The sequence below is a fragment of the Onychostoma macrolepis genome, chromosome 22, assembly GCF_012432095.1.
Source record: "Onychostoma macrolepis isolate SWU-2019 chromosome 22, ASM1243209v1, whole genome shotgun sequence".
NCBI classification, from domain to species: domain Eukaryota; kingdom Metazoa; phylum Chordata; class Actinopteri; order Cypriniformes; family Cyprinidae; genus Onychostoma; species Onychostoma macrolepis.
Genome location: NC_081176.1, coordinates 21,241,971 through 21,268,588, shown reverse-complemented (window position 1 = coordinate 21,268,588; position 26,618 = coordinate 21,241,971). Strand labels below are relative to the sequence as shown.

The 26,618-nt window shown below is 38.9% G+C and overlaps 2 protein-coding genes across 10 annotated transcripts in view; both read left to right on the top strand.

The window, feature by feature from the left end:
* dot1l (DOT1-like histone H3K79 methyltransferase) overlaps positions 1–20,669 on the top strand; it is a 34,179-nt gene extending 13,510 nt beyond the window's left edge. For 4 of the 9 annotated variants that reach the window (XM_058760711.1, XM_058760710.1, XM_058760718.1 and 1 more), the window contains 15 exons: positions 31–122; positions 2,509–2,610; positions 2,709–2,846; positions 2,969–3,094; positions 3,168–3,236; positions 4,180–4,628; positions 4,702–4,948; positions 5,047–5,119; positions 6,175–6,228; positions 6,931–7,493; positions 7,584–7,792; positions 7,887–7,951; positions 8,034–8,660; positions 13,057–13,691; positions 14,846–20,669. In XM_058760711.1, coding sequence (XP_058616694.1) covers positions 31–122; positions 2,509–2,610; positions 2,709–2,846; positions 2,969–3,094; positions 3,168–3,236; positions 4,180–4,628; positions 4,702–4,948; positions 5,047–5,119; positions 6,175–6,228; positions 6,931–7,493; positions 7,584–7,792; positions 7,887–7,951; positions 8,034–8,660; positions 13,057–13,574 — 3,332 coding nt within the window. In that variant the 3' untranslated portion in view covers positions 13,575–13,691; positions 14,846–20,669. The remainder of the gene's footprint in view (positions 1–30; positions 123–2,508; positions 2,611–2,708; positions 2,847–2,968; positions 3,095–3,167; positions 3,237–4,179; positions 4,629–4,701; positions 4,949–5,046; positions 5,120–6,174; positions 6,229–6,930; positions 7,494–7,583; positions 7,793–7,886; positions 7,952–8,033; positions 8,661–13,056; positions 13,692–14,845) is intronic. The other 5 variants (XM_058760713.1, XM_058760714.1, XM_058760712.1 and 2 more) reach the window with 5 other exon arrangements.
* Positions 20,670–20,821: 152 nt separating this feature from the next.
* Positions 20,822–24,651, top strand: amh (anti-Mullerian hormone). The gene is given in 8 exon segments (XM_058760720.1): positions 20,822–21,107; positions 21,921–22,232; positions 22,346–22,518; positions 22,717–22,828; positions 22,911–23,046; positions 23,245–23,279; positions 23,282–23,674; positions 23,796–24,651. Coding segments are annotated over 8 exon segments (1,704 nt in total). The 5' UTR covers positions 20,822–20,986; the 3' UTR covers positions 24,218–24,651.
* Positions 24,652–26,618: the final 1,967 nt, after the last annotated feature.

Genomic DNA, 26,618 nt, shown 5'->3' with positions numbered 1-26,618 from the left:
TTAACGTAAACCGCCTTGCTCTTGCTCTAGATAACGTGAAAGTCCAGTACCTGCAGTTCATGGCCTACATGAAGACACCACAGTACCGGACCAACCTGCAGCAAGCCCTTGAGCAGGAAAAGGTGAATCTGTCGTCTTAGTGTGTGTATATATTACTAATAATAAACATTAACTATAAAATACAAATGAATATTTTATATATATATATATATATATACACATACATGCATACACTGTGTGCAGAATTATTAGGCAAGTTGATATTCTGGTCATATTTTTTTTCCAAGAACATTTTACCAATTCCAAACCATCTCAGTAACTACTATTGATTTTGTATTTAATAATTTATAAGTGATATATAATTGTACATGAAGGCTGATAGTCAGAAACTTCTTATTTCAGGTGTGCAGAATTATTAGGCAGGTTTTCCTTTACAGATAAAATGAGCCAAAAAAGAGATTGAACTCAAGAATAAAAGTTAAAAAAATTATTAAATGCCCATGAGAAGGATGCAATACTAATGCAATAATAGAATTAGCAAAGTTAAGGCATGACCATTGGGCAGCGAAATGTTCATTGGGTCAGCAGGGTCAGAAAAAACAGGTGGAGAAGAAAAGACACCTTAACTGCAAAAGAATTAGGAATTAATGTCAAGAATTGGGTGAGAAACCATCAGGAACCATTTAGTCTCCAGCACCATCATTTTACAGAACTGCAACCTTCCTGGAGTCTCCAGAAGTGGAATGTGTCAGGTTCTCAGAGACTTTGCTTGGGTAAAAAAATTCTTTAAAATGGCCCTCACTTAATAAGAATAACATGCTGAAGTGTTGTGAAATACATGAAGACTGATTTTGTATAGGATTTATGGACAGATAAGTTGTGAGTGACTCTTGAAGGACCAGCATCACATCCTCTTGTTTGAAGAATTTATCTTCCAGAATCTGGCACTAAGTTTTAGGAGCTCATTTTAGTTCATCTCCTACTAAAAAAGTCTGTCTTGCAGGATTGATTAAAAATGAGCTCCTAAAACTTACTGCCAGATTCTGGAAGATATGAGCAGAATATCAAAAAATATGAGCAGAATATCAACTTGCCTAATAATTATGCACACTGTGTGTGTGTGTGTGTGTGTGTGTGTGTGTGTGTGTGTATATGTATGTAATTTTAACTGCATTAATCATCTCCATTTATAATTAATAATAATAATAATAATAAAATAAATACAATTCTATACATAATAATAATATTATTTAATTTTATTTGCTTAATAATAGTAGAAATAATGAATTGATTAGTGAGAAAATATTTTAGATATTTAAATATATAATTTATAAATTATTGCAAAGATTGTGTATTTTTACATTTTAAATGCCATAAATTGTATTTAAAATATTTGTTAATAACAATACTACTAGTAGTAGAAATAATAGAGAGAAAAAAAAAAGTCTTTGTTTGCGGATATTCATTATAACCTATTAAGTTTTTTTTTTTTTTCCCACAGTTTTGTGAATTTGTGAGCTCAGAAAATATATGGTCTTTATGGTTTTGTCATAATATTTTTGTTTTTAATAATAATAGTAAAAATAATGAATTAATTACTGAGAAAATATTTTAGAAATTTAAATATATAATGTTATTTAACCTCTTAACTGTCACCGTCCACCCTGTGGGACGCCTACGTTTACTTCACTATTTTACAATTAAATCCTAATCTAATCATGACAAACTATATATCGTTGGAAAGGTCTAAGACTTCTAAATAGGTATTTTACCACTTTTTTTGTAAAAAAATTATGTAGGAAAAGTAATAGATTAATTTATGACAAGAGTGCACCTGAAAAATCTACATCATAACAGGAGTTCTGACCTTTGTCACAGAAAGTCTTCTTATTTGCCTTTTTCTCTATCACGCTTTAGAAATCATAAGAAATTATATATCAGTTGAAAACTTAAAATCTCAAAATTCATCCTTTGAAACCCATTTTAAAATCAGACATTGCATTACCATGGAAATGGTACATCAAAATCACGTTGGAAAATGTTTTCATTCATGAATTATAAAAAAATAAGTTTGGATAGTGCACTATCTTGTCTGTGTTCAAAACCGTGAGTGACAGTTAAGGGGTTAAAAAAAATGTATTTTGTTAGTTAAAAAAAAATGTTTTTTAAAAATGCCATGCATTTTATTTAAAATATTTGTTTAATACTAGTAGTAGAAATAATACTTTGAGAAAACAAAATATTTTTATATATTTAAATATAATTTTTATTTATAAATTATTGTAAAATGTATTTCTTTTATTTGTCTTGCTTTATAAACTCTAATAAAAATAAAATTTAAATCATGTCTTTTTTTTTGTGAATTTTATTTTATAAATGTCAAATATATTCGAATTTATTAACTAATTAGCAGTATTTTCCCCCCCAGTTTTGTGAATTTGTGAGCTCAGAAAATATATGGACTTCATGGTATTGTCATAACATTGTTTAACTTTTCTCTTGTCACAGCTGAGACACACAGAACTGTCCGGTCAAGCCCAGCAGCTGCTCAACGCTTGTCACACTCATAAGGAGAAGATCAGAGACCTTTTCCAGTCCAAACTGGAGGAGGTAAGACTTGTTTCACAACCTAGTGAGCTGCCTGCCTAGTCAACACTTTCAGATCGGTGATATGTAGGCATCTGTGCTGAATGTAACCCCTCTTACAGCTGGGCGTGAAGGCGGTGACCGTGGAGGACCTGATACAAGCTCAGAAGGAGATCACAGCCCACAACATGCAGCTGAGGGAGCAGACCAAACAGCTGGAGGAGGACATGGCCGAGCTCCGCGATCAGAACCTGGTGCTGGTGAGTGATCCGCAACAAACCCTCATGTCCTGCCTCAACGGAGCAGAAGGATACTTATGATTCAGAAATGAAAGTTTCTGGCAGAAGTGGAACTGAACGCCCATTGCTCGTATGTTTGTCAGCTGAAGGCTCGGTGTGAGGAGCTCAAGCTGGACTGGGGATCTCTGTGTCTGGAGACTCTGTTAAAAGAGAAAGCGGCTCTGCGAAGACAAATCTCGGAGAAACAGCGCCACTGTCTGGAGCTCCAGGTACTCACATGCACATTTTTCTCAGTCATCTCAGTCAGAGCTAATAGGCCATTGCATATATACCATTGTACAGTTGATGCTGTGGCACGCTGATCCTGGTGCTTGTGCAGGCTGCACTGGTTCAGATCTGGCCTGTAACAAGGTACATTCTCATTTTCTCTCTCTGGTCTTTAGTAATTTCCTGTTTCCCCACTCTTCTGGTCTCATAAAGATGCACTAGGATGACAACCACACAGATTTTTTTTTTTTTTCTTTTTTGTCGTTGTATCCCTCGGGTTTTACATGAATGGTTATGACAACTTGCATGTGTATGTACCATTTTCTAACCAATTAAACAGCTGAAAAAAGATTATGAAAAGATTTAAATGTATTACTTATGATTTAATCATTTTTGTTTCTAAGATTTAAGTAGCTTTTAAGTTGTTTAAAAAAAAAAAAAAAAACTTTCCGCAACCTACTTGTGGATTTCATATTTAAAAGAATCATTATATTTTTTCCAACATTTCATATTTGTATGTAAAAAAGGAAAACATTAATCTTATAACATTATTTATGCATTTGGAATTTTACTGTGTAAATGTATTAATGGAACCTCAAATTTTCAAAAAATCTGATCTTTTGATAATATGAATGTATTATTAATAGTTAATAATTACATATATATCTTTATACATTTTAAATATTGATTTAAAAATAGTCTTTCATCCCAGCAAAATGTGTATGTAATTATATAATAATAATAATAATAGTAATGATGATAATAGCCATAATATTATTATATTTTTATACAGTTAAATGTGTAATTGCTTTATTAAAAAAAATATATATATATATATATATATATATATATATATATATATATATATATATATATATATATATATATATATATATATATATATATAAAATTATGATTTTCTATTTCTCTAGCTTTCATCTTTCTTGTCATAGACTTGTTTCTAAATGTTCTGACAAGCTTGTTTACAGAAAACTGAACTAGCTCCTACAAGGATATTTTTACCATGAGCAGTGTGGGTTGGCTGTGTCTGTTTACATCAACGTCGCCCCCTGGTGTTTCTTTGCAGATCAGCATTGTTGAACTAGAGAAGAGCCAGAGGCAGCAAGAGCTTCTGCAGCTCAAGTCTTACAACCCGTGTGAGGAGTCCCCCTACCAAAAGGCCCTTCCTGGTCCAGAACCCCGGCCCACACTGGATTCCGACACCCCCAAACTCACCCCACACGCCTCTGCAGGGCTCAACGGCCTCAGCCCCGAACTATCCATCAATGGCACATCCTCGCCGGGTTACGAGAGGGGCAGTGGCAGTGGAATGGGCAAAAATGAGCTCCTCACCCGCTACCTGCCTATTTCCCCTGACCATGAAATTGTGCCGCCCACCCCAGACTCGAGAACCAGGCAGCTAGGGCAACCCCTGCCCGACTACACCCGCTTTTCTCCAGCTAAGATCGCCCTCCGCAGGCACCTCAACCAAGATTCGGCCGCCAATCAGTTTAGAGCCCTTGGCAACATCCACCGGTGGGTAAAATTAACAGTTATTGTTGACTAAGTCCTTTTTGATTAGTCACTGATCACTCGCGGCTCTTTTCAGGGGTGACACTGGTGCTGTTTCATCTCCAACTCTGGGACTAAAACATTCTTGCTCCTCGCCCAGTTCAGCTGATATTCAAGCGACCACCACACCCAAGAGCACAGATAAGGAAAAGAGCCCAGCTGCCCCCGGCGACACCATAACCAGTCTACCAATCAGCATCCCCCTCAGCACTGTGCATCCCAGCAAACTTCCTGTCAGCATCCCACTGGCCAGCGTGGTGCTGCCGAACCGTGCAGAAAGATTGGTATGGATCTGTGTGGGAGGAAGTCATGATAGACAGTCTTGTGGGTGTTTTCTGCAAACATTTTTGCAATTATTCAAGCTGTGGTTTTCTTTTGGCAGAGGAACACTCCTAGTCCAGTTTCGAATCTTGCAGGACAGAGCAATGGCAAGCCGCCTCTCACGCCTACCTCAGGTACAGTCCCGCTGCCTGCTTTGTTTGTCATAGATGAAGCTTAGCAGTTAGTTAGTGCATGTAAGTCAAACCATTACACTAGGAAACTTAACGTTTGCCATGTTTTGGAAGTCAGCATGAAATAAAATTGCATGCTATTAATTAAGCCTTTTCAAAAATCCTAAAAAGTGTTTTTTGAATGTGGCTTGTGGTGCTCACATGGGCAGTGTGTTTAATTCCAACTTGTGACCATTCCTGATCCAATTTTCCCCATCATTTCCTGTGCTTTCTTCATTTTTGTAATCAACTAAATTGGCAAAATGGCCAAAGGTCTTTTTTTGACCACCTCCATCTTGGAACACATAACCAGATGTCCAGAAATAGGACAAGGATTCCCACAGTCTTGGAAAACCTGTACAAGGAAGCCTCATTTTAATTGTGTGATTTCTAGACCTAGATAAGTCATGTAAATTAGTCTTTATAATAGTTTTTATAATAAACTCTTTTCTAGTTATTCCAAACTCTGAAATATTTTATCAGGTAAAAATTGTGAGCAAAAATTATTTTAAAATCCTTATCCAGTTGGCACCGATAGCCTCATGGGCAGCATGCCGACATACAGCGCCGTTGCGCTATGGGCAACCCAAGTTTGAATCCCTGCTTGAGGATCTCTCTCTCTCTCTCTCTCTATCTATCTATCTATCTATCTATCTATCTATCTATCTATCTCTCTATCTCTCTATCTATCTATCTATCTATCTATCTCTCTCTCTCTCTCTCTCTCAAAATAAAGGCAAAAATAAATCTTAAAGCTGCAATAGGAGATCTTGGGAAATGCTAACTTTAGCCTGATAGCACTGAACGCGAATGTCCCACCCTCCCTACAAATTGCCGTCCAAAGCCACGCCCCCTGAATGCATGTATATCAGACGATCAGAGACAACATTACTACAATTTCATCATGTGTCATTCACCGGTGAGATAATTTTGTAGCACAGTTAGTAAAAGTACTACAGTATCAGGAAGGAAGATCGGGTTATTGATGTTTGCCTGCCATTCTCGCTCTGTCTGCACAGCACATGTGAACGCGCTGACGACGTATCCTGTCTGCGTGAACTGGGTGCGCAGAGGTATGCAAATAAATGTTGACAGGCAGGTAGGAAAGTCAATAAAAATGCTCGGCTCGAGCATTTTGATTGGACAAACATTTCTTGGTCCTACACCTTCCACAGTATATATAAATACACTTAGACCACTTTAACTTAAGGATTGCTATCGGGATGTGAAGAGACTTTCAACCAGCATAACACAATCCCAAACAAAATCCTATAGTCCCAAATGTTTCTGAAGACAATCACCCTATTGCACCTTTAAATAAAAACAATTCTTATCCAGTAATTCACACGTGACTGCAAAAGGCTTGTAAATTCATTGGTTAAAAAAAGAACATCTGTCCCAATAGCCTCGTGGTTAGCGCATCGAAATACTGCGCTCGCGGCAACCCGAGTTTGATACCCGTCTCGAGGTCCTTTGTCGATCCCGCTCCCCTTTCTCCACCCAGTGCTTTCCTGTCATCTCTCTACTGTCTTGTCCCAGGCATAAAAACCCCATAAATATAAAAAGAACATTCAGCTCTTAAAACATCTGGAATTCTGAAATTTAATTCACAGAACCAACGAGTGTCCATACGTTTAAATTAACTTTTGCATATTGTCATAGACATCGGAGGGCCTGTAGTCAGAAAGAGTTGTGACCGTCTAATCTAACATCATCCATTCATGTAGTTTACATGCTTTAGTACTGTACTAAATCCAAAATCCGTTTCCTCTTAGGTTATTCCTCCAGCTCAGGGTTGGTGAATGGCTCTCACTCCGCCATGCTGACCGAGGACCAAGACTGTGACGCTGCATCCCCTCCCCCTCACAGCACTCCCATCATGGGCCTCCAGCTTCGCTGCTCTGGCCTCAGTCCTGCGCTGGGCACCGGAGGTGTACTGCAGTACGCTGACGGCCCACCGAGGCTTCCCCCCGAGGATGGCCATGACCGGCCGGGCCTTGAATCCGACACGGAGCCCTTGGACAGCGAGGCTCGTCGCCGTATCTTTTTCTCCTCGTCCTCTTCTTCCTCCTCGTCTTCGTCCTCCACAGGGGGCTCAAGGCTCCACCACGGGTCGGTAAAGCAGGGTCACCATCACAGTAAGCACCATCACCACCACCACCACCATCATCATCATCACTCTCCGAGCTCCCACAGCCAAGAGGGGCGGAAACGAGGGCGGCGGAAGCGCAGCTCCTCTGGGGCCGTTCCCAATAGCGGATCCCCTAAAAGAAGGGCATTTCCGGGACTTGGCTGCTCAAGCCATTCTTCTGGATCACCGCTTAATATCAATTCAATGGTGAGCAGACCAAAAATTTTTGGTTTGTTGGTATTGCTCAAACTTACGATTGGCCTGAAATCAGACCCAAGATGTTTGTTCTTTTACCAGGTGAACAACATAAACCAGCCTTTGGAGATCTCCGCCATCTCTTCCCCAGAGCAGTCAGGACGAAGCCCGTGCGGGACAGATCTAGATCAGCCTCCTGTGCTGAAAAGAGAGCGTCCCCTGGAGCTCAACAACACAGGTCGTTATTCCTCCACCCCTAGTTCAGATGAAGAAGGCGCCAATTTTGCCCCGGACACCTCTAGTTCATGCCGGTAATCGCTCTTTTCTTTCAAATCCAGTTCATTAGTGTGTAAACTTTGCAGATCATCGAAACGATGGTTGATGGAGAACTGTTTTCTCTTTCAGAATTGAACGGAAAATCGCCACCATTTCCTTAGACCGAGATGGACCCATCAGAGATGTGGAAAGGGGTAAGTGCGGTGCATTTTGTCTTATGGACATTTCACGTTCTGACTCCACTAGCTATTTCTCATGAAACGTGGCATTTTACAGGCTCACAAGGACGTAAATCAGGTGCCAGTAGCGTGAGCAGTGAGGTATCATCATCATCATCTTCCGGAGCCAGCAAATGGAAATCCACCTTCTCCCCAATCTCTGACCCCAAGCCAACTCCTCCGGATCTCCGCCAAGGTGGCTCGCCATTCGGTGTGGGGGCTTCCCGAGGCGGTACGGACTCTGACTCAGACCAGAAACCGCAGAGGAGAGGGGAGCGTGAGCGTGAGCGTGAGCGTGAGCGTGAGCCTTACGGGAACTCGAACCTCTTCCTCAGTCAGGATGGCGGTGGCCGCTCAGTCGTCAGTGCATCGGAGCGGCCACTGCAGAAACAGAAATCGCGGGAGTGGGACCTGAAATCTGTAAGCGGATTGGCCAGCCAGAATCTCTTTATATCCGCCGCGGCCAGTGGAGGCATCTTGAGTGGGAAAGTGGGTGGGGCCGCCACAGTTTCCTCCGCCACCTCAGTGGGGCAGTGCTTCCCCCTGAGTGGGGCTTCGGTCCTCCAGTCCTTATTTGGAGCTCAGACTCCCGGACCTGCCACCGGCGGAGCCCCTCGGTTGGTCAACGGACATTCGGCGCTCAGCAGTTTCTCCAGCGCTGGGCTGGCAGGGGGCGCTGCAGGAGGTGAGTCTCTGTTTTCCAGTGAATATTGAGCTCATGGTCAGAACAGTCGCTTGGTTGTAGAGAAAAGGTAAGTTAAGGCCCAGCGCTGCCACTATGCCTGGCTCTCCCACACTGCTTGCTGTGCTGACTGTGCAAAGGCTACAGCTACACACCTAGAGGAAATGACAGCAGGTTGTAATAAGGTGATTTTCACAGAAACATGTCCAATATATATTTCACCCCAAAATCGAAAAAGAAAAAGTATATGTATAATTAATATTTTTTCCCACTTGCTGACTTATTTCTTCTTTTGATTTTGCTGTGAAATATATGTTCTTGACATGCTTTGTGGGATTCACCCAATGAAACATTTACTATTTGAATATGAAACTTACAAAGCTCAGGCCTTTTAAATCATTTTCACTGGCCTTGATGGTGTGAACTGCTGATTTAAAGGCCTGTGAAAATGTTAGAGCTGTTAAGCTCTCTGTAGTTTATGAGATTGGCGAGAAACTCCTCGACTTTTATGGCTGTATTTCAAGCCTTCATATTTTCTCTGGGTGTTTGTTTTAATTGCAGGTCTTGTTTTTGGGTGTTGAGGCATTTCACTGTGTACCAGCACCTCACAATCAAACAAAGATGAAATTAGTTAATTGAATAATCTGACTACCCGATAGATAGATAGTAGGGCTGGGCTGTATATCGAGTTTGTACGATATATCGATATATTCTTTATAAGCGATACGGTATGAAGCAATACCTTTAATATCGATATACAGTTTGATACGAGCGCATCTGAAAAAAATATCTAGGGAGGACACAGACTGAACTGCTGCGGAGAAAGTGCCTAATACAATTTGTTCCACATGTATCAGGCTTTATATGAAGGGCTTTAAAAAAAATCGTAAGAAATAGTAGCCTATAGTTTATAGTTTCAGTTTAAAGCGGCTCTGACAGAAAGGCTGCGTGTGCCGCTGACAGAGATGTGCTGTTTTCCTTAATGGATCATTTACATTTCACAGGTATATTCTTCATCTGTAAATGTTAGAAAGCCATGGAAATATTTCCATTTTGCAGTCAGAAGTGCGTGAGCTTTTGCTTTGCGATTCTCCGCTAAACTTCACAGACAATTTAGAACGAGCGCCACTTTCAGGGCCGCACTTCTAGGACCCTAGTTTTTTTTGTGACAGCGCCACCTACCGAGCCGGAGAACCGCAGTCCCAGGAACGCATTTCCAGGACCCTAGTTTTGGAGGACTGAAAGAAAGTGCCACTAAGGCAGTATTTCCACCCAGTTTTTTTAAAAAAGTTTTATTACACCCAAATACTATTTTCTTTATTGCAATTAAACCTGGTTCCTAGGAATGTTGAGTAATCATTGGGTCTAAGTAGCATAATATAATAACTCATGTAAAATAAACAAGGAATCATGGTATAGTCTTTTCAGTCACTAGATCAACCACATTTTCAAGTACAGAGGGAAGACATGGATGACTCTGGGAGTAGATTTAAGATTGTGTATATTTTAGAAAATAATATATTACAACAGTTGAACTTGAACACACACAAAAACAAATTTGTTCATGACATGAACCACATAGAAAGAACTTCGTGGACGACGTCTTCACTGACTCCTAAGAGGGAGAAGTGAATGAAATAAGAACATGTTCTACCATCTAATTTTAAATTACCACAGAGCGCACACACACATACGATCCAAAAATAATTATATCAATCTTCATACCAATTAATGTTCATAATACTATTATTGCATACTGTTAAAAGATTTGGAAAAAATTTATTTTGATGTTGTGGGAACAAAGGTTCTTGAAACATTCATGTCAATAAAGCCCATCTGAACTGAGAAAAAAAAAAAATAATAGAGAGAGATGCAAGAAATCTGAATAGAAATAACATTATTGACATGACTTTAAATATTTAAAGCACACGTTGTCATGTATGCAGCAGCACTACCTACCACCTGGATGCTCTCCCCTCTTTTCTCAGTTGTTTCTCTATAACCCTATTCAATTCTTCCACTTCACTGAAATAGTAAATGGAGAACATAATCACTGCTAGGTTAACAGAGATACTGTTTAAAAAAAAAAGGATACATTGGGCATTGTGTAAAAACAATTCCAATACTTGACCAATTTATTTATACTTGAAAGCACTTCATATAGAGTACAGTACACAGTAAATGACACAATCTAACACGTGGTATTTTAACAGTCAGTTATTATGATGGCCTCTCTGTTATGTCTGACTATTAAAATGTCATGTCTCAACCAACATAAAACCATGTCAAAATGAAGAGACATACTCATAACATGTATTGTGGGGTAACATTAAACAGGCTGACTGTGAGCACGTGACAGTTAAAACATTAAGATTATTTTAACAATTAAAATAGAAAAACAATGAGTAATTTACAAGCTTTCACAACGAACGTGCTACAGTTTATTGTGCTGTCAACACAGGCTTATCATGCTAACAATTAATTTTACAGCATTAGAGGCTAATATATGATGGCTATGCATTCAAGACTATTTAGCAAATCACGATCACTTCGGCTACGTTAACTTTCCAATGAAATGCATCACAACTGTTTTTAATGTTAAACAAAAATGTATTCACATTGGATACTCGCACTCTGACTGTCATCCATCTTCGCTAGTCCTCTAATTCGGTAGGTGGCATTGTCACTAAAAACCTAGGGTCCTAGAAATGCGGTCCTAGGACTGCGTTCCTGAAAATGCAGCCTCCGGTTTTGCAGGCAGATGCTACTCAGTAGAGGCGGAGCAACTATAACGACACATGAATAATCCCGCCCACTCTAAAGCGGTACTAAACTGCAGTGGAAACGCAAACCGAGCCGAACTGAGTCGTGCCGTTCTGAACCGTGCCAAGCCGAGTCGTACCACGCAGTGGAAAAGCGCCAAATAGCCTTTTTACTCAATTAGTCTGTGCTTTTTTATTATTTTAAATTTTAGTTTAGTAAATTTAACTTCTGCTTTAAAAGCATTATTTTTGTTTTTAGATTGCAGTGTTAGAATGTAATGCGATTTAAACCCTTTTTGCACATAATATATGCCTTCATGCTTGCATTCACTTTTTGTTTAATCCAAATACAAAATACCGAGATATATACCGTATACCGCACATCAGCCAAAAAATAGACATTGATGGGTGGATATGGATTTAGATAGTTTGATTTAGATGGATACATGGATTGAAAGATGGATATAGATGAGTGGATGGATAAACAGATATAAATTGATATATTTATCAATATGCGTTCTTGTGGACTTGTGAAACGTCATTGCCCAAAAACCCGCGTCATTTTCAAAATATTACTGTTATTGTGTCATGAAATGTAGTTTTAAGAGTTTTTCAGGCGAGAATGTAGTTGTTTAAAACTTAAATCTGTGGTTTATTTATAAAGAGAGCGCCTATTTGAAAATTTTTTCCGGAAAAATTTGATTTTGGAGCTCCAGGCGCTCGGTGCTCATGTATCCGCCTCGAGCAGCCTTAGCTCGGCTCGATGTCTCTGTAGTGATTAAACCTGAGATACAATTAGTTTTGGGTATATTTAACAGGCATTCATGGTCTCATGAATCTATTATTTGTTCCTGGTTATATCGGTTTGGCTGAGCACAAAGTTATGTTTAACGTTATATATTTATTTTTAACTTTACCGTAGTACAGCGCTGACTTTGTAGCACACGTTTGACTGAATTGTTTACTTTTGTCTTTATTTCTTCTTACATAAGCCTCTTATACTTTGTACTTATACTTTTATAATGGCTATTATTGTTCATTAAAACTGACATTTAACAAAAGTGGCGATTGATCGCTATTTTCAAGTAAGGGTAGTGTTGGCGGTGGAAACGCAAGCTGGATCAGGGTGTTCGGTCCCGAATCGTACCGTACTGTATTGTACTGACTCGTACCAACCCGTACCGCTCGGTGGAAACGAGCCAAAAGTGAAGGGGTGATCGCTGAACTGATGTTTGTATACGCCGATCTGTCGCGCCTGAAATAAAAAAAATTAAACCATTTGTTCGGTACACGAAGACCAAAATTTTCGGTACGAATACGTGTACCGTTACACCCCTAATATAGAGAGATGTATATAGTTGAATAGGCAAGTGTAGAAATTAAACTATCTCCATGAAAGCTTTAAATTCATGCACACACTTGTATTAATTGCAAATCGTTAATTATACCTTATGTACCGTATAGAAGAGGTGTGCCGCTCTCCGGTTTGGTGTGAGGTGCTTCTGGTCCATCAGCGCAGTGCCTCGTCGCTTTATCTGTGCTTGTGTTGGACTGGCTTGCTGCTGTGCACAATCTGGCTGAGCCCCCATCTTCTGTCTCTCTGTCTTTTGCTCCCTCTCTGTGCTGTATGTCTGCAGGGATTTTTCACCACATGGTGCCTTCAGTCTCCTCACAGCAGTCTGGGGCCAATCTCCCGGGCCCCGGGGCCCTCAGTTCCCAGCAAAGGCATCTGGACACAAACCCCAAAGCGGGGGCCTCGTTCTTGGCCTCTGGCTCCTCGCAGCACAGCCGCACACAGACAGTCCTACACGCTCCCTCCCCACCCGCCCTCGCCCTCCCTCTGCCCCCTCCCCTCCTGAACGTGTCCTCCGCCGCCCCGTCCCAACCTTCCTCCCCACGTCCCGAGCGCCACCAGTCCTCAAGGCCGCAGTCGTCCCTCCCCGCCTCCACCTCCTCCCCATCTCTGGCCGCCACATCTGCTTCTTCCACCTCCTCCGCTTCCACCCGGCCCTTCACTGTGCACTATCCCCCGCACCTGCCACCTCCGCACCCTCCCGGCAGCGCAGGTTCAGGTGGGACTGGCATGTCCTGGAGGACTCTGGGTATGCAGGCATCCTACACGGCCTCGCAGATCCCCGGCAATCGCCCCAGATAGGACACGTCTGGGTGTAGAAGGGTGGGGGGAGGGGGCCTTTTGAAAATAGACTATTACTAGACGGACACAGGGAAGCTACTGCGCTCTGCAAGCTGTAATGTTATGAGTCCCAACAAGGTATGTGGTGTTGGCATGGAAATGGGCTACATGCTTTGCTGCTTTTCTTTTTTTCTTTTTTTTTTTCGTAGCTGCATTTCCTGCGAGTTCTTTGGGTTTTAGAAACCAGCTGTTAAGACTATTTATGTCAGAATCGCCGATTTGTTTGAAAATATCATTACATGTTCAGGGCTCAACAATATGAGTGATTTCTACCTTTACTAGCCCACAAAAATGCTATTTTATTTTACGTAGTAGGAATACACAAAACGTATTAATAATGTATTTTTGTAAGTGTTTGAGAAATATTTATTTTTTTTCATTAAATGTTTTTCCCCTGTCAAAAAAGGACATTTTAAAATGGCTAATTTGGATATTTTACTATGTTTCAATTAAATAGAATATTTTAGTAATTTTATAATGTAACTAAATTTCATTAACTTTTTTGCTGGTTTGATTTATGATGGTTTATTGTCCAAAATCGAATTGAGATACAATATTAAAAATATATTATTTTGTAATATTATTTTATTATTAATTGATTTATAAATGTGTGAATAATTTTAATAGCTTATTTAACTTATTGATTTTTGATTCATATTTTATTTTATATAATAAACTCTGAATTAAATAAAACCATAAGGAAGGTCAATTGACTGAAATTTTGCTAAGAAAAATATTTGTGACGCTGCACATTTGTGTGTGCAAGATGTTTTCTATTGTAATAAAATATGAACCAATTTATTAATAGTTAAATAGAATATTTTTTAGGATTCATATAATGTAAAATATCAACTATCAAACAACTTAAACATTTAATTTATTCATATTTTAATGTGTGTGTGTATATATACATAAAGAAATCGTGTTTTGCACAGTAAGCCATAATAATATAATCATCCAGGAAAAAAGGTTATAAAATAATTTCTTAGGTATTAATTTTGTTGTATGTAATAGTATTACATGTATAAAAATAATATAAAATTCATAACATTTTTAGCCCATTGTAAATGTTTACAAGCAAGTCCCTCTTTGAAATTTGAAAAAAACTAAGTTTTAAACATCGCAGTCCAAATACATAAGTTTGTCAGGCATGTAAATTGTTGAGCCCTGATGTTGATGAAATATGTCCACATCTTGTGTAATTCCTGGATTTTACCCCCGACTGGTTACAGGTAACTGAAGAAATCTACCTCAACCCAACATAACCTATGCAATGGACAGGTGTGGACCAATGGGCTCGACTCGCTCTCCGGTGCTCAAACATTTGCTAAAAGACGCCACTGTAAAACTGGCATGGGTATCAGAACTTATCACAGGTGCAGCTTAACACACACACACACACGCACACACACACACAGCCCCTGAATCACATTCAGATTGACACCGTATGCAGCTTCCTTGTTTTTTCAGAGTGTTTTAAGGTGGCACCATGTTGGGCTGATGTTAACAGCCGTTTATCAATATTTGTGAGTTTAACATAGCCTTACTGATGGATGGTTTACTAAATTTGCAGCCGCCATCTGGTGGGTTCACAATCGATGACACAGGAAGTGTTTTAAATGTCAGGAATATAATTACAGTCAGTCCGGTTTCAATGGGCCGTACACACACACGCACACAAAAAAAAAAGACTTGTGAATCTGTAACCTTGCTGCTGTTATCAGTGGAAAGAAATGTGGCTTTTTGTGAACTCCTATTCAGATGGACTCCATGAAGCCCCTGGAGCCTGATACTGTTCCCATGCTGGGACATCACCCTTACAGCCTGTGCTTGTGCTGTGAAACTGATGTTAACACATCTGTCTGATAGTGTAGTTGTCACCTTTGCTTGGGCATTTTTACTTCTCATCATATTAATTAATTGCCTTGTAAGGTGAAATATGTTGGAAACCACAAGTTCCAGCTATATAAGGGTGAATCTCCAAGTGATATTTTACCTCAAAAAGAAGACCATTTGAAATTATTGCTTAATATTAAAACCAAGATTTTTGGTAATTGTGAAATTTTTCATGACTGTTAAGCACATTTTCCCTAAGTTCTCATTACAATAATGCCAAAAAAAATGCATTTGTCATGTACTGTAATTCATCTGGATGTTTTTAGAATTAGGATTTATGATCATTACACACATATATATGTGTGTGCTTATCAATTATACGTAATTTAGTTAAATTGCAATATTATTTTGCATTGCAGTACTAAACATGCTTTGTTGTTTGTGAAAATGTTTTGCAGTACATCTATAAAAATTTTCTTGCATTACAGTATTGGGCGATGAAATTGATTGTCATGAAAATCAAGTCACTACCAAAAAAAAATTTAATTAAATTTTTGATTTAGTATTTTATTTTATTATTTCACGTTCCTCTTTGGGGTGAAATATGACCAGGCATGTTCTTGATGAGCTTCATGAAATGCACCAATAATTAACTAATTTCATTTTATTTTTACACTGGATAATTTACCTGTGGAGCTGTTAATGACAAACGTATTAAAACAGCATGTCATTTTTTTAAATGTAAGCTTTTATTAATCAAAGGGAATAAATTCTAATTTAAAACACAAAATATGAAACCAACACAAATGCACCTTCCAGGAATACACGATTAAAACACAATCTGCAGGGAGAGAAGTAGTTAGAGCCACAGAATGAGCGACAGGCCTGTAGGAGCCATTTAATCAGGTTAGTTACTTTAACTACCAGATCTTATTGAATCACTACGTTTACCATTTGGTTTGGTTTAGGGCCCTGTTTTAATACTCAAGCTTCCATGTTCCTAACAGTTACTGCTGAACCTTTAATACAATGCACATATTTTGTTCAATCAGAACGCGGTGTCTTACACGGTACAGGCTTATTCAGGTGAATCTGGTGCTGAACCCATATTCCTCGCAGATTTCATAGGTGTTTTCCATCGGATTACCAAATTCGATGGTTGTCGTGGTGCTCTTTGCAACTTGGAAAACCAGCACACGCTTGTACATACAAACACACTGATTAAAAGATGTACACACACTGGGAAAATGCAAGATCACAAAACGACAAAAAAAAACTACTGGGCAACTTCAACTCATCCTTTTGTTTCTCTTTTATTCCTTTTGTGTACGTTTTTTTTTTTCTGTACTGTGAATGGTAGCCTCTCTCGGACTGTATAATTGTGTATATATAATTTGGGTTATTTATCATTTTAATTTTCTGTCTTTTTGTTATTTCTTTTGGTTTGTGATTGCTCTTATTTTGTATTGGAGCAGAGCACAACACGTGCAAAGTGTATGTACTTGACTCGCAGTCTAAAAAAATGGTGCTACAATCTGTACAACTTTAGACTGTGCTTATTTATATTAAGATCATCAACAACAACAACAAAAAAGAAATGAATAAAGATTTTTGGTGCTTCTTTTACACAGGGATGTTTTTAAGCCTAGCGGCATTTATTTTTTTCAATATTTATAATGTATTATTTGGCGCCCAGCATGAAGCAGCCCCTGCCTGTTTGGATCAGTGCCGTTTTTATATAGAAGAAACACCTTTTGGTCTTAATCGAACTTAAAGAAGCATGAAAGTACATTGCAGAACTTTATAGGATGATAACTTTTTCTTTTGAAGTATTTACTTCGATGGTGCTCCGAAATCGACCTGTGTGACAGGTAGTGAATGCTTTGAATTGCGCATATGGCATACTGTTAAAACTGTTGCCATGTGGTGTTTCGTAACATTTTTGACTTCTCGTAAAGAGAACGTGTGCTAAGCCTGTTTGCCTACCATCTTGGGCCCGTACGGCTCGGTGCTGTTTCTTAAAATCGTTGTTTTCTTCGCAAATGTAAAGCAAACGGCTTCATCTTACACAAACTGGTGCTTCTGTTCATACAGATGTCGAAAATACCAGTGCGCCCGTACCAAAACCTACAATCCACTATTCAAGCCTGTCCTAGAGTGCGTTGTGTAACCTAGAGTTTGAGCCTATTGCGTATCGTGATGTAAAGTTGTTCTGATGTGAGATTTGGCTAGTGTTTTGTCAGTTGGCTAGTACTAGTGGTTGACCGATATGGGTTTTCCAATGACTGTTATCATATCTAGAGAATAGGCTAATATAATGACGTATGCGAAATAATATCTGGACAATAAAATGGGTAGTTCACCAAAAAAATTAAAATTGACTGTCACTGTTAATTCACCCTCATGTCGTTCGAAACCTGTACGATTTGCTTTATTCTGCGGAACACAAAAGAAAATATTTTGAAAAATGCGGAAAACCGTTTTTGTTCACGCAATGAAAGTGAAAGGGGTCCAAAATTTGGACCCCATTGACTTTGTATGGACAATTTGGGAGATTTCTGCCTGCCCGATATATCGGTCTGTCACTAACTGGTACAGCGTTTTAAAAAAAAAAAAAAAAATCATTGGCGTACAACTTTGCCAACTTGAAGACAAAGCAGGAGTGGACGTCCTCATAGTTTTGCGTCCTTATTTCTTTTATTGTGTTTTTGTTGCTTAAGTATGTGCTCAAGGAAAAATCAACCTCACCTAAGCTTTAGTCAGAATGCTGTGTAATAGACTATGGTGTATAATAATATTAAAAAAACAAAACAAAAACAATGTGTAAATGTGGTCTTTCTGTCCAATTAACATGAGGACATTTTGATGAAATAGGATACTGACCAGTACATTGTTACCAGCACTGAGGGTTTTTTTAATAATTAATAGTCATTGTTAATGTTACTTGTTTTAATGGCCAATTTGTGTTTTGATGTCTTTGCGACTGTTTATCGATGATGGTTTTATGATTTCGTAATCCTGACCATTTGGATACTCTATAGAACAGTAAGGTGCTCTCCTACACTTTAAACAAGGAAAATGCAGCTATAAAATTCATGCACCTCTTGCATTACATGGGGTAAACATTTAATAAACGTCAATGCAAGCTTTGCTTGTTTTACTTCATTGTAATGTCTCATTTGAACTCTTTTGTCCATAGACGCTGTTTCCTGTTGGGGTGGCAATTCTTGAAATTGATGTTAAGCTATTTAAAATGTAAACCGATCATAATTCTTGATGTTGCGTTTTCTCAGGTACATGTATGAGGTTGCATTGCAAAAGGCAACTCAAATCCTTTCGCATGTTATAAATAGAATAAAGAATATGTTCTGAATATGTAAATTTAGATATATGTCTAAACATGTAAATTCATATAGGCTTTGTCTAGTGTCTCAGGAACGTCAGTTCTGGCTTTGTTAATAGTTTTGCATATTGAAAGGGAATGTTGAAAATATTGGCTGCCTTCCTAGATGGCAGATATAAATGAGAATGAGATTCCTTTACTGTGCATTATTTACCTGTGATCGAAATTTCCACTGAACGGCATATTCTATTTTGTAGTCACCAACTCAAAGTTTGTCTGTTGTAATTTGTCCCTTTTAAGTTATTATTTGTAATACATGCATTCCTATTTTCAATTAATCACATTCTTATGTTTTTTCATGGTTCAGTAGAAATATCACAGGATAATGGTGCAACAACAGTAAACTCCTAAGAGTTGTCATATTTGTGACACTGTTTGGTGCTTTTAATTTATAACGACAGCCTAATTCAGTTGATAAGTTTTTAAATCTCAGCTTTTTGTTAACAAAGTTAATAAAGTGTTTCTAATGAAAGCTCAGTTTGATCCATTCATTTATTTATCTTTTTTATTGCCTTACTAGCATAATGTACAAAGATTGTCCAGCTGGGAAAGGTAATAACACAACCATTTAGAAGTAAAACAATTGCAACCCAATTTAAAAACAATCGGAGGCAATGCAGGTGACCTTTTGTGAAGGTCGCTCCACGTTTATTAACATCCTGGGTACTGTGGCCACACATTCCCTGGGGCCTGCTGATAAATGGCGATAACACTTGCTGGATGAAATTTGAAAAGAATGTAATGTTTTTGATATACAATGAAGATCATTCCCTTGCAGCAACATGGGTGGTGGTGGGGGGAGTCTGTGTACTTGCCAAACAGGCCTAAAATAGACTCCTCTGTTTGGAGAAACGCTTATAAGAGAGAGTTTGGTTTACCAATACTTGCCTTAATCAACAACATTTAAAGTATAAAAGTGTTTACGTTTTTGTAGAAATACATGACATTATACTAGAAATCATAAAACTTGTAAGCATTCAAGAAATACCCCTTTCATCAGGAATCCCAGATATTGCAAACAATCTAGCGTTTTGTCCTCTGTGATTTGTTCCTGTTCTTTTGGCTAAAAGATACCTGCCTTATCTTTTAGGACTGGTCAAACATCTAGCAAACCAGCGCTAAAAGGACCTTGAAAGTCTGGAAAACAAGCGCAGCTGTATGTCTTCCAGAGATCTAGGAGTAATGAAAGGGTTATTGTTGTCGTTTCTTTGACCGTCAGCAATTCACCCAAGTTAACCTTTAGCACTTCTAATTTCAGGGCTTTTTTTCCTTAGTCATAAAAGATAGATAGGGAAATGTTAGAGGGAATTGGGAAATGGTGCAGGCATCTTTGAACCTAGGTCCCCTTAAGCACTACGGTTCTTATGTGTTTTAATCACCCTTGCATATTTAGATTACCAATCTGTAAATATAATGCCCAGCAATGCGCACAAACTCAGGTTGCTAGCAATAAGAAAACTAAAAGTTACAGGTGTCATGGCACTGTCTTGTCTAAATGGTAACCCATGTTTTGCAGAAAGTCTTGCAACTTTGAAAAGCCATTGAGGTTCTCTTGAGAGTTTTTCAGTACAAGGTTTGCCATATAGACACAACAGTGCCCCTGTTCATTGTTTTTGGATCAACTCCTTGCAGGGTTTGAACCTACACCCTCTGAGTTACTGACCTAGATATGCCCTTTTACCATGCAATGTTTAATGAAGTCGAGAGCAAAATATAGTCATTTACAATGGGGTACAAAAATGTACCCCAAGAAATGAGGACACTTAACCGCAACCCATGGGAATGAAATGAAGAAATTATGTACAAATTTAAAAAATACAACTTTGTTGCAATTTGCCAGCAACTATTATCCGCTACTACAGCTGCGTGTCTGGGGTCTACAAAGTAATCCATTGTCTGGAAGAGTTCCTCCTCACCTTATCAAAGCTCAAAAGGCATGTGATGTCCATTCACTATCCCTCGAAATTCACACATCCACCGCATGCCTCGAATACCCACTGTTACTCCAAGGACGAGCTTTCTTGGCAAGCTGGCTCCACTCTGGAGCACAGGAGGGGGTGTATATAAAACACATCCCTGCTGTTGACCCACCCTAAAACAAGTGCTGGATTTCTCTGCGTTTGAATCCGAGAAGATGCTCTTCCATGCAAGATTTCGGCTGGTGCCGTTGCTACTTACTGTGGCGACTAGGTTATATGGTGCCAGCGTAGGACACACAGAGCGGGATAACAGCCCGAAGGTCACCCAACTATCAGGTTAGTCTCTTCCATTTGTCCAGATTTGTCTGTGTCTTGAGGTACGTTGATGCATTAAAGGGACCTTTCATACCAAAATGAAAATTGTCATGAATTACGCACCCTCGTGTCGTTCCAAACCTGTAAGACCTTCGTTTATCTTCTGAACACAAATTCAAATATTTTGATGAAATCTGAGTCTTTTCTTTACCTTTCTTGGCCTTTAACGTGTTGGTTACGTTGCGGTCTGTGGAGTGTCAGAAAACTTAAGATTTCATCATAATTATCAAAAGGTCTGGCGGGTTTGGAACCGCATACGGGTGAGTAATTAATGAAAATTTTTCATTTTAGGTGAATTATCCATTTAACTGAACTTATTGCATTTTTACATCTCGCAGACCAATTAACATGCTAATGCAATAGCTTTTAACTTGCAGTGTGCAAGTTTGTTTTCTTGATTATATTTTTGAAAATATTTCCCTGAAGTGTTTGCAGGGGTGTAGGAACTATTTGATAACTTTTGGGAACGCATTAAAGCAGGGGTGTCCAATACTGGTCCTGGACGGCCACTTTCCTGCAGAGTTTAGATCCAACACACTTGACTGGAAGTTTTTAGTTACCCTGAAGACATTGATTAGCTGGATCAGGTGTGTTTAACTAGGGCTAGAGATAAACTCTGCAGGGAAGGTGGTAACTCATCTGCAAGATTTGAATAGGGTGTGACCAATGAGGAAGACATCCAAAATGTCCAGTGATGAGGGGTCCCCAGGCCTTGAGAACCACTGCTTTAGGTGACGTGTTCTGCCCTTGAATGGTTATCTAACTGACCAACAGGATGGGATGGAGATGAGCAGGAAGTTGCAGATATGGTACGCGTACCCCGCAGTGCCAGTGAACAGCCGATTGGTCCATCTGCCCATTCAACACATTCCACTGAAGACGTGCCATGTGATGAAGAGCATCTAGCTCGCAGTCGTGCCACGGATGACTTCCTGTCAGCCCTGAAAAGGGAGAGTGAACTAGGGAGGATGGATTCCCAGCAGTTCGGAATATGTTCATCTGGAACTTCAGGTTTGCAGATTTCACATCTAGTACAGAGTTTGGACCAAAAACGAAGTGGCCTCAAGGGTGTACATGCCACAAAAGGTAAATCCATTTTTCTTGGCTTCGTAATTTGGTTTCCAGCTAAACCCTGGTTTAAGTTGGATGTTCATCCTTCTCGACTAGCTAACACCATTAGTTGTGGTTATTTTTTTTAGTAGATATTTGGGATGCTGAGAAGAAAGGAGAGATGACTTTAACCCTCACATTCCCAAGGCATGCTCAACCAACCAGCCCAGCCTCTGTGACGCTCCTGTTCAGTGTCGATTCCATTAAAGGAGATGGTTTGAGAGTGAAATTCAATAGTCATTCCATCCATCCAAATACACAGGTTAACACTTTATTGACTGATGGTAGTGAAAATGGGGCAACGGGACTGTGAAATGCCATATTGCTGGTATATCAAAGCAGGGGTATAGCAACCACCTACATTGCGTAGTCTTTCTTCCTCAACTGGGTAAATTCTAATGAATTAATATTCATTATAATAATGTATGCCCTCAGTATTCTTGTGCTATTTGCCTTTCAGACGGTTTGCATTTCTGAGGCTACACGTTTCCTGGTCCTTACAGCAGGACAAAGTCATGCCCACGTTCACCTTAAGCTAAGTGTAACAATTGAGACATGGAAAGATGAAAACGGTGAGACCTTTTTCCCTTCAAAAACAGACTTCTCTTAAGAAGCCTTTCACAGTGTAAATTTGAACTTTCTGTTACATCTCAGAGCCGAAACCCAGTGTGTCTGAGCTTCAGGAAGTGTTGATGAGAAAAGTAGATGGCAGCAATGTGTCAATGAGGCCGATCTTAGTTTTCCTCTCTGACCGTGATGAGCAAAGGACACCACACTTAAACTATCACGGGTAAATGATTCACTTGCTAAAGGTTTAAACTGCTCAATTTAATCCTGCATTATGTGATTCGATAATAACCAAGCTGTTAAGCCATGACCCATTTAAATCTGTGCCGCCTTACAGTAAAAATGAAAATGGGATTGCATGCTGCAATACAACTCTATTACATATACTACACGGATTGCCAGTGTTTTTCTTTTTCTTCAGAAATCCACTGGATGGGAAACTCCCACCCAGAACTTATCTTTCCTCTGCGAGCTGCAGAAGTTCTTGAGTGACGTCCTTCCTCAGAAAGAGGGACCGACGTCTCAGGAAGGTGCAAACAGTGTCTCTTTGGATGCGCTGCATTCCCTTCCACCTCTCAGCCTTGGAGTGTCATCCACAGAGACCCTGCTGTCAGGACTGGTGAATTCCTCCATGCCGACTGTATTTGTCTTCCCTGAGACACAGCAAGGCCTGCAGACTCACAGAGTGGAGGTGACACTAGATTCTCCTCTGCTATCTGTGCTCCGAATGAGACTGGATGAAGCCATGGCTCAGGTGAAACAGCAGGAGGCGGGGCAAAAGGTGATTGACAGGCTTCAGAAACTGAGTAAACTAAGTGCCCCTTCTCCAGAAGGAGAGGACGATGAAGCGGGTGAGCATTAAATATATTTTCATATACACTACTTTTCAAAAGATTTTTTTAAACTCCAATATTCACCCAGCTCTATACGTTCCCATTGAATTGCATCTAAAATACTATATTTCATTTATAGTCGCTAAGGACCACAAAGAGGCCCAGTACCGGTCTGTTTTGCTTCTGAAGGCCCTGCAGGTGGTACTCAGTACCTGGGAGGTGGAAAGAGCTCAGAGAGCAGCCAGAGCGGATGAAGATGGCTCATCAGTGCCCAGTCAGTGTCGGCTTCAGAGCTTGTCCGTGTCCTTGAGGAAGTTCTTACTTGAGCCCTCTAAAGTCAACATCAACAACTGTGAGGGAGAGTGTGGATTCCCCCTGACCAGCAGCAACAACCACGCCATCCTCCTGAACAGCCATATTCAGAGCGGAGAGCCCGTCAATCGCTCTCTCTGCTGCGTACCGGTGGAGTTTGATGACCTGTGTGTGATCGAGCTGGAGAGCGAGGGCACCAACATCTCCTTCAAGACCAATGTGGTAGCGACCAAGTGTGAATGTCGCTGACGCCCTCCTTTTGCTCTTTGAAATGCGCTTATGCATGCGTATATAGCAACATATGAATAAAACCTCATACGTCTGCATTTATTTTTGCTTGTAAATAAATACACAAAGCTCTAGGTTTTCTCAAACTGACCTGATACATATGCAAACGTACAACACAAACTGTCATTTGAAGTGTAAATTAGGTAATTAGGGGGACATTTTGCATATTCAATGAACACAATTTTAGACCACTTTAGATGTATGAAATAATTAGCTGTCCTGTTAACCGAGATCTGCATCAGTGCTGAGCACATTAAAATATTTGGCTGTGTTAGAATAAAACAAATATTCAAAAAGCACGTTTTCTCTGTCTATTCACTATGATTCCTGAAAATTTTTAGGTTTATATGAAACATTTCAGATGAACATTTTTATACAATATATATATATACACACACACTAACAGTCAAAAGTTGAATAAATAAGATTTTTAAAAAGTTTTTGAAGTCTTGTGATCCTTCAGAATTCATTCTAATATGTGACCCTGGACCACAAAACCAGTCTTAAGTGTTAAAGTTAAATTTTTCGAAATTGAGATTTATACATCATCTGAAAGCTGAATAAATAAGCTTTCCATTGATATATGGACAATATTTGGCCGAGATGCAACTATTTGAAAATCTGGAATCTGAGGGTGCAAAAAAATCTAAATATTGAGAAAATCACTTTTAAAGTTGTCCAAATGAAGTTCTTAGCGATGCATATTACTAATCAAAAAATAAGTTTTGATATTTACAGTAGGAAATTTACAAAATATCTTCATGGAACATCATCTTTACTTAATGTCCTAATGTTTTTTTGGCATAAAAGAAAAATAAATAATTTTGACCCATACAATGTATTTTAGGCTATTGCTACAAATATACCCCAGCGACTTAAGACTGGTTTTGTGGTCCAGGGTCACAAATGCTGATTCGGTGCTCAATTTTTAATAATGGTTCTCATTATTGAAAGAGTTTTGGCTGCTCAATATTTTTGTAAAAACAGTGATACATTTTATTCAGGATTCTTTGATCAATATCAAGGTCAATGAACAGTATTTATTTAACAAAAATCTTTTGTAACATTATAAATTCCTTTACTATCAATTTTGATTGACTTAATGTTTCCTTGCTGAATAATAGCTATAATTTATTTTCAATCTTACTTTTAAATAGTAGTATATCACAGTTTCCACAAAAATACTGAACAGCTCAACTGTATTCAACATGGAAAATAAGAAGAAATGTTTCTTGAGCAGCAAATTAGCATATTAGAATGATTTCTGAAGGATCATGTGATACTGAAGCCTGAAACTTCAGCTGCGATCACAGGAATAAAGTTAATAAAGGAAGGAATAAATACATTTTAAAATATATTAAAAAAATTGTAAAAATATTTCAGAATATTACTGATTTTACTGTAATTTTTGACTGGTAGTGTATACTTATATATATAATATTTATTTATTTCATGTTAATAACTGTATATTCCCTCCCAGACTATTCCCTCTCCTTGAGAAATCCTTTAGCCATTTCTTTGTTACGGATCTTCCGTGGTCCAACCTTCTCTCCATCCTGCTTAGGCCTTGCTGCTCTTTTCTTTTTAAACTCTTCCAGTTTATCCTCAGATCCCCAGTTCCAAAATGCAAAGGTGTCCCACCATGAATCAGACTACAGCAAAGACAGACAATTCAGAGACAACGAACTAGCTAAAAACCGTTCAAGCAGATTCAAATGAGCCTTACCTCGGCTTCACCAGCCTGAAGCTCTGATCCAGGTTCTTCTTCTGTTGCTTCAAAGTATGGCTCTATTGTGTCTGTTACACAGTTGTGGCAATTTTGATCAATTTAATGTGTCCTTGCTAAATAAATGTATTAAATGACCCAAAACGTCTGGACCCGTATTCACAAAACATCTTAAGGCTGAAAGTAGCTCATAACTCGCCGATTTAGGAGAAAATCTTAAAAGTAATGGGCGTCAATCCTAAATTTTTCCGAATTCTAAATTTTCCTTTGATTATATCCTTGTTTTTAATCAACCCGTTGGGCAAGAAGTAGCAGCTGTTCTTGCATCCAGTTGTTGTTTTTTTTAACGTTTGCATGTAATACTATCAGCCATGATTATTCTACTCCGTTAATTAAAAGGCTGTTTATATGCATATCCGCTAATTGTTTTTGAGAAGCACATATGTAAGAGGCTGAACATATAGGCCTACATGTTTAATTAGTGACACTTAGCCTGCATCTTAAAACCTTTATTTGAATGTGGCAATTAATGTTTTCTATTTTCTATTCCTTAAGAAAAGTTTGTCTCAGCAGCTTTGTGAATAGGTTTTAAGAGAAAGCCCTTAGCTAAAAACATTTACTGCTATTTAGGAGAAC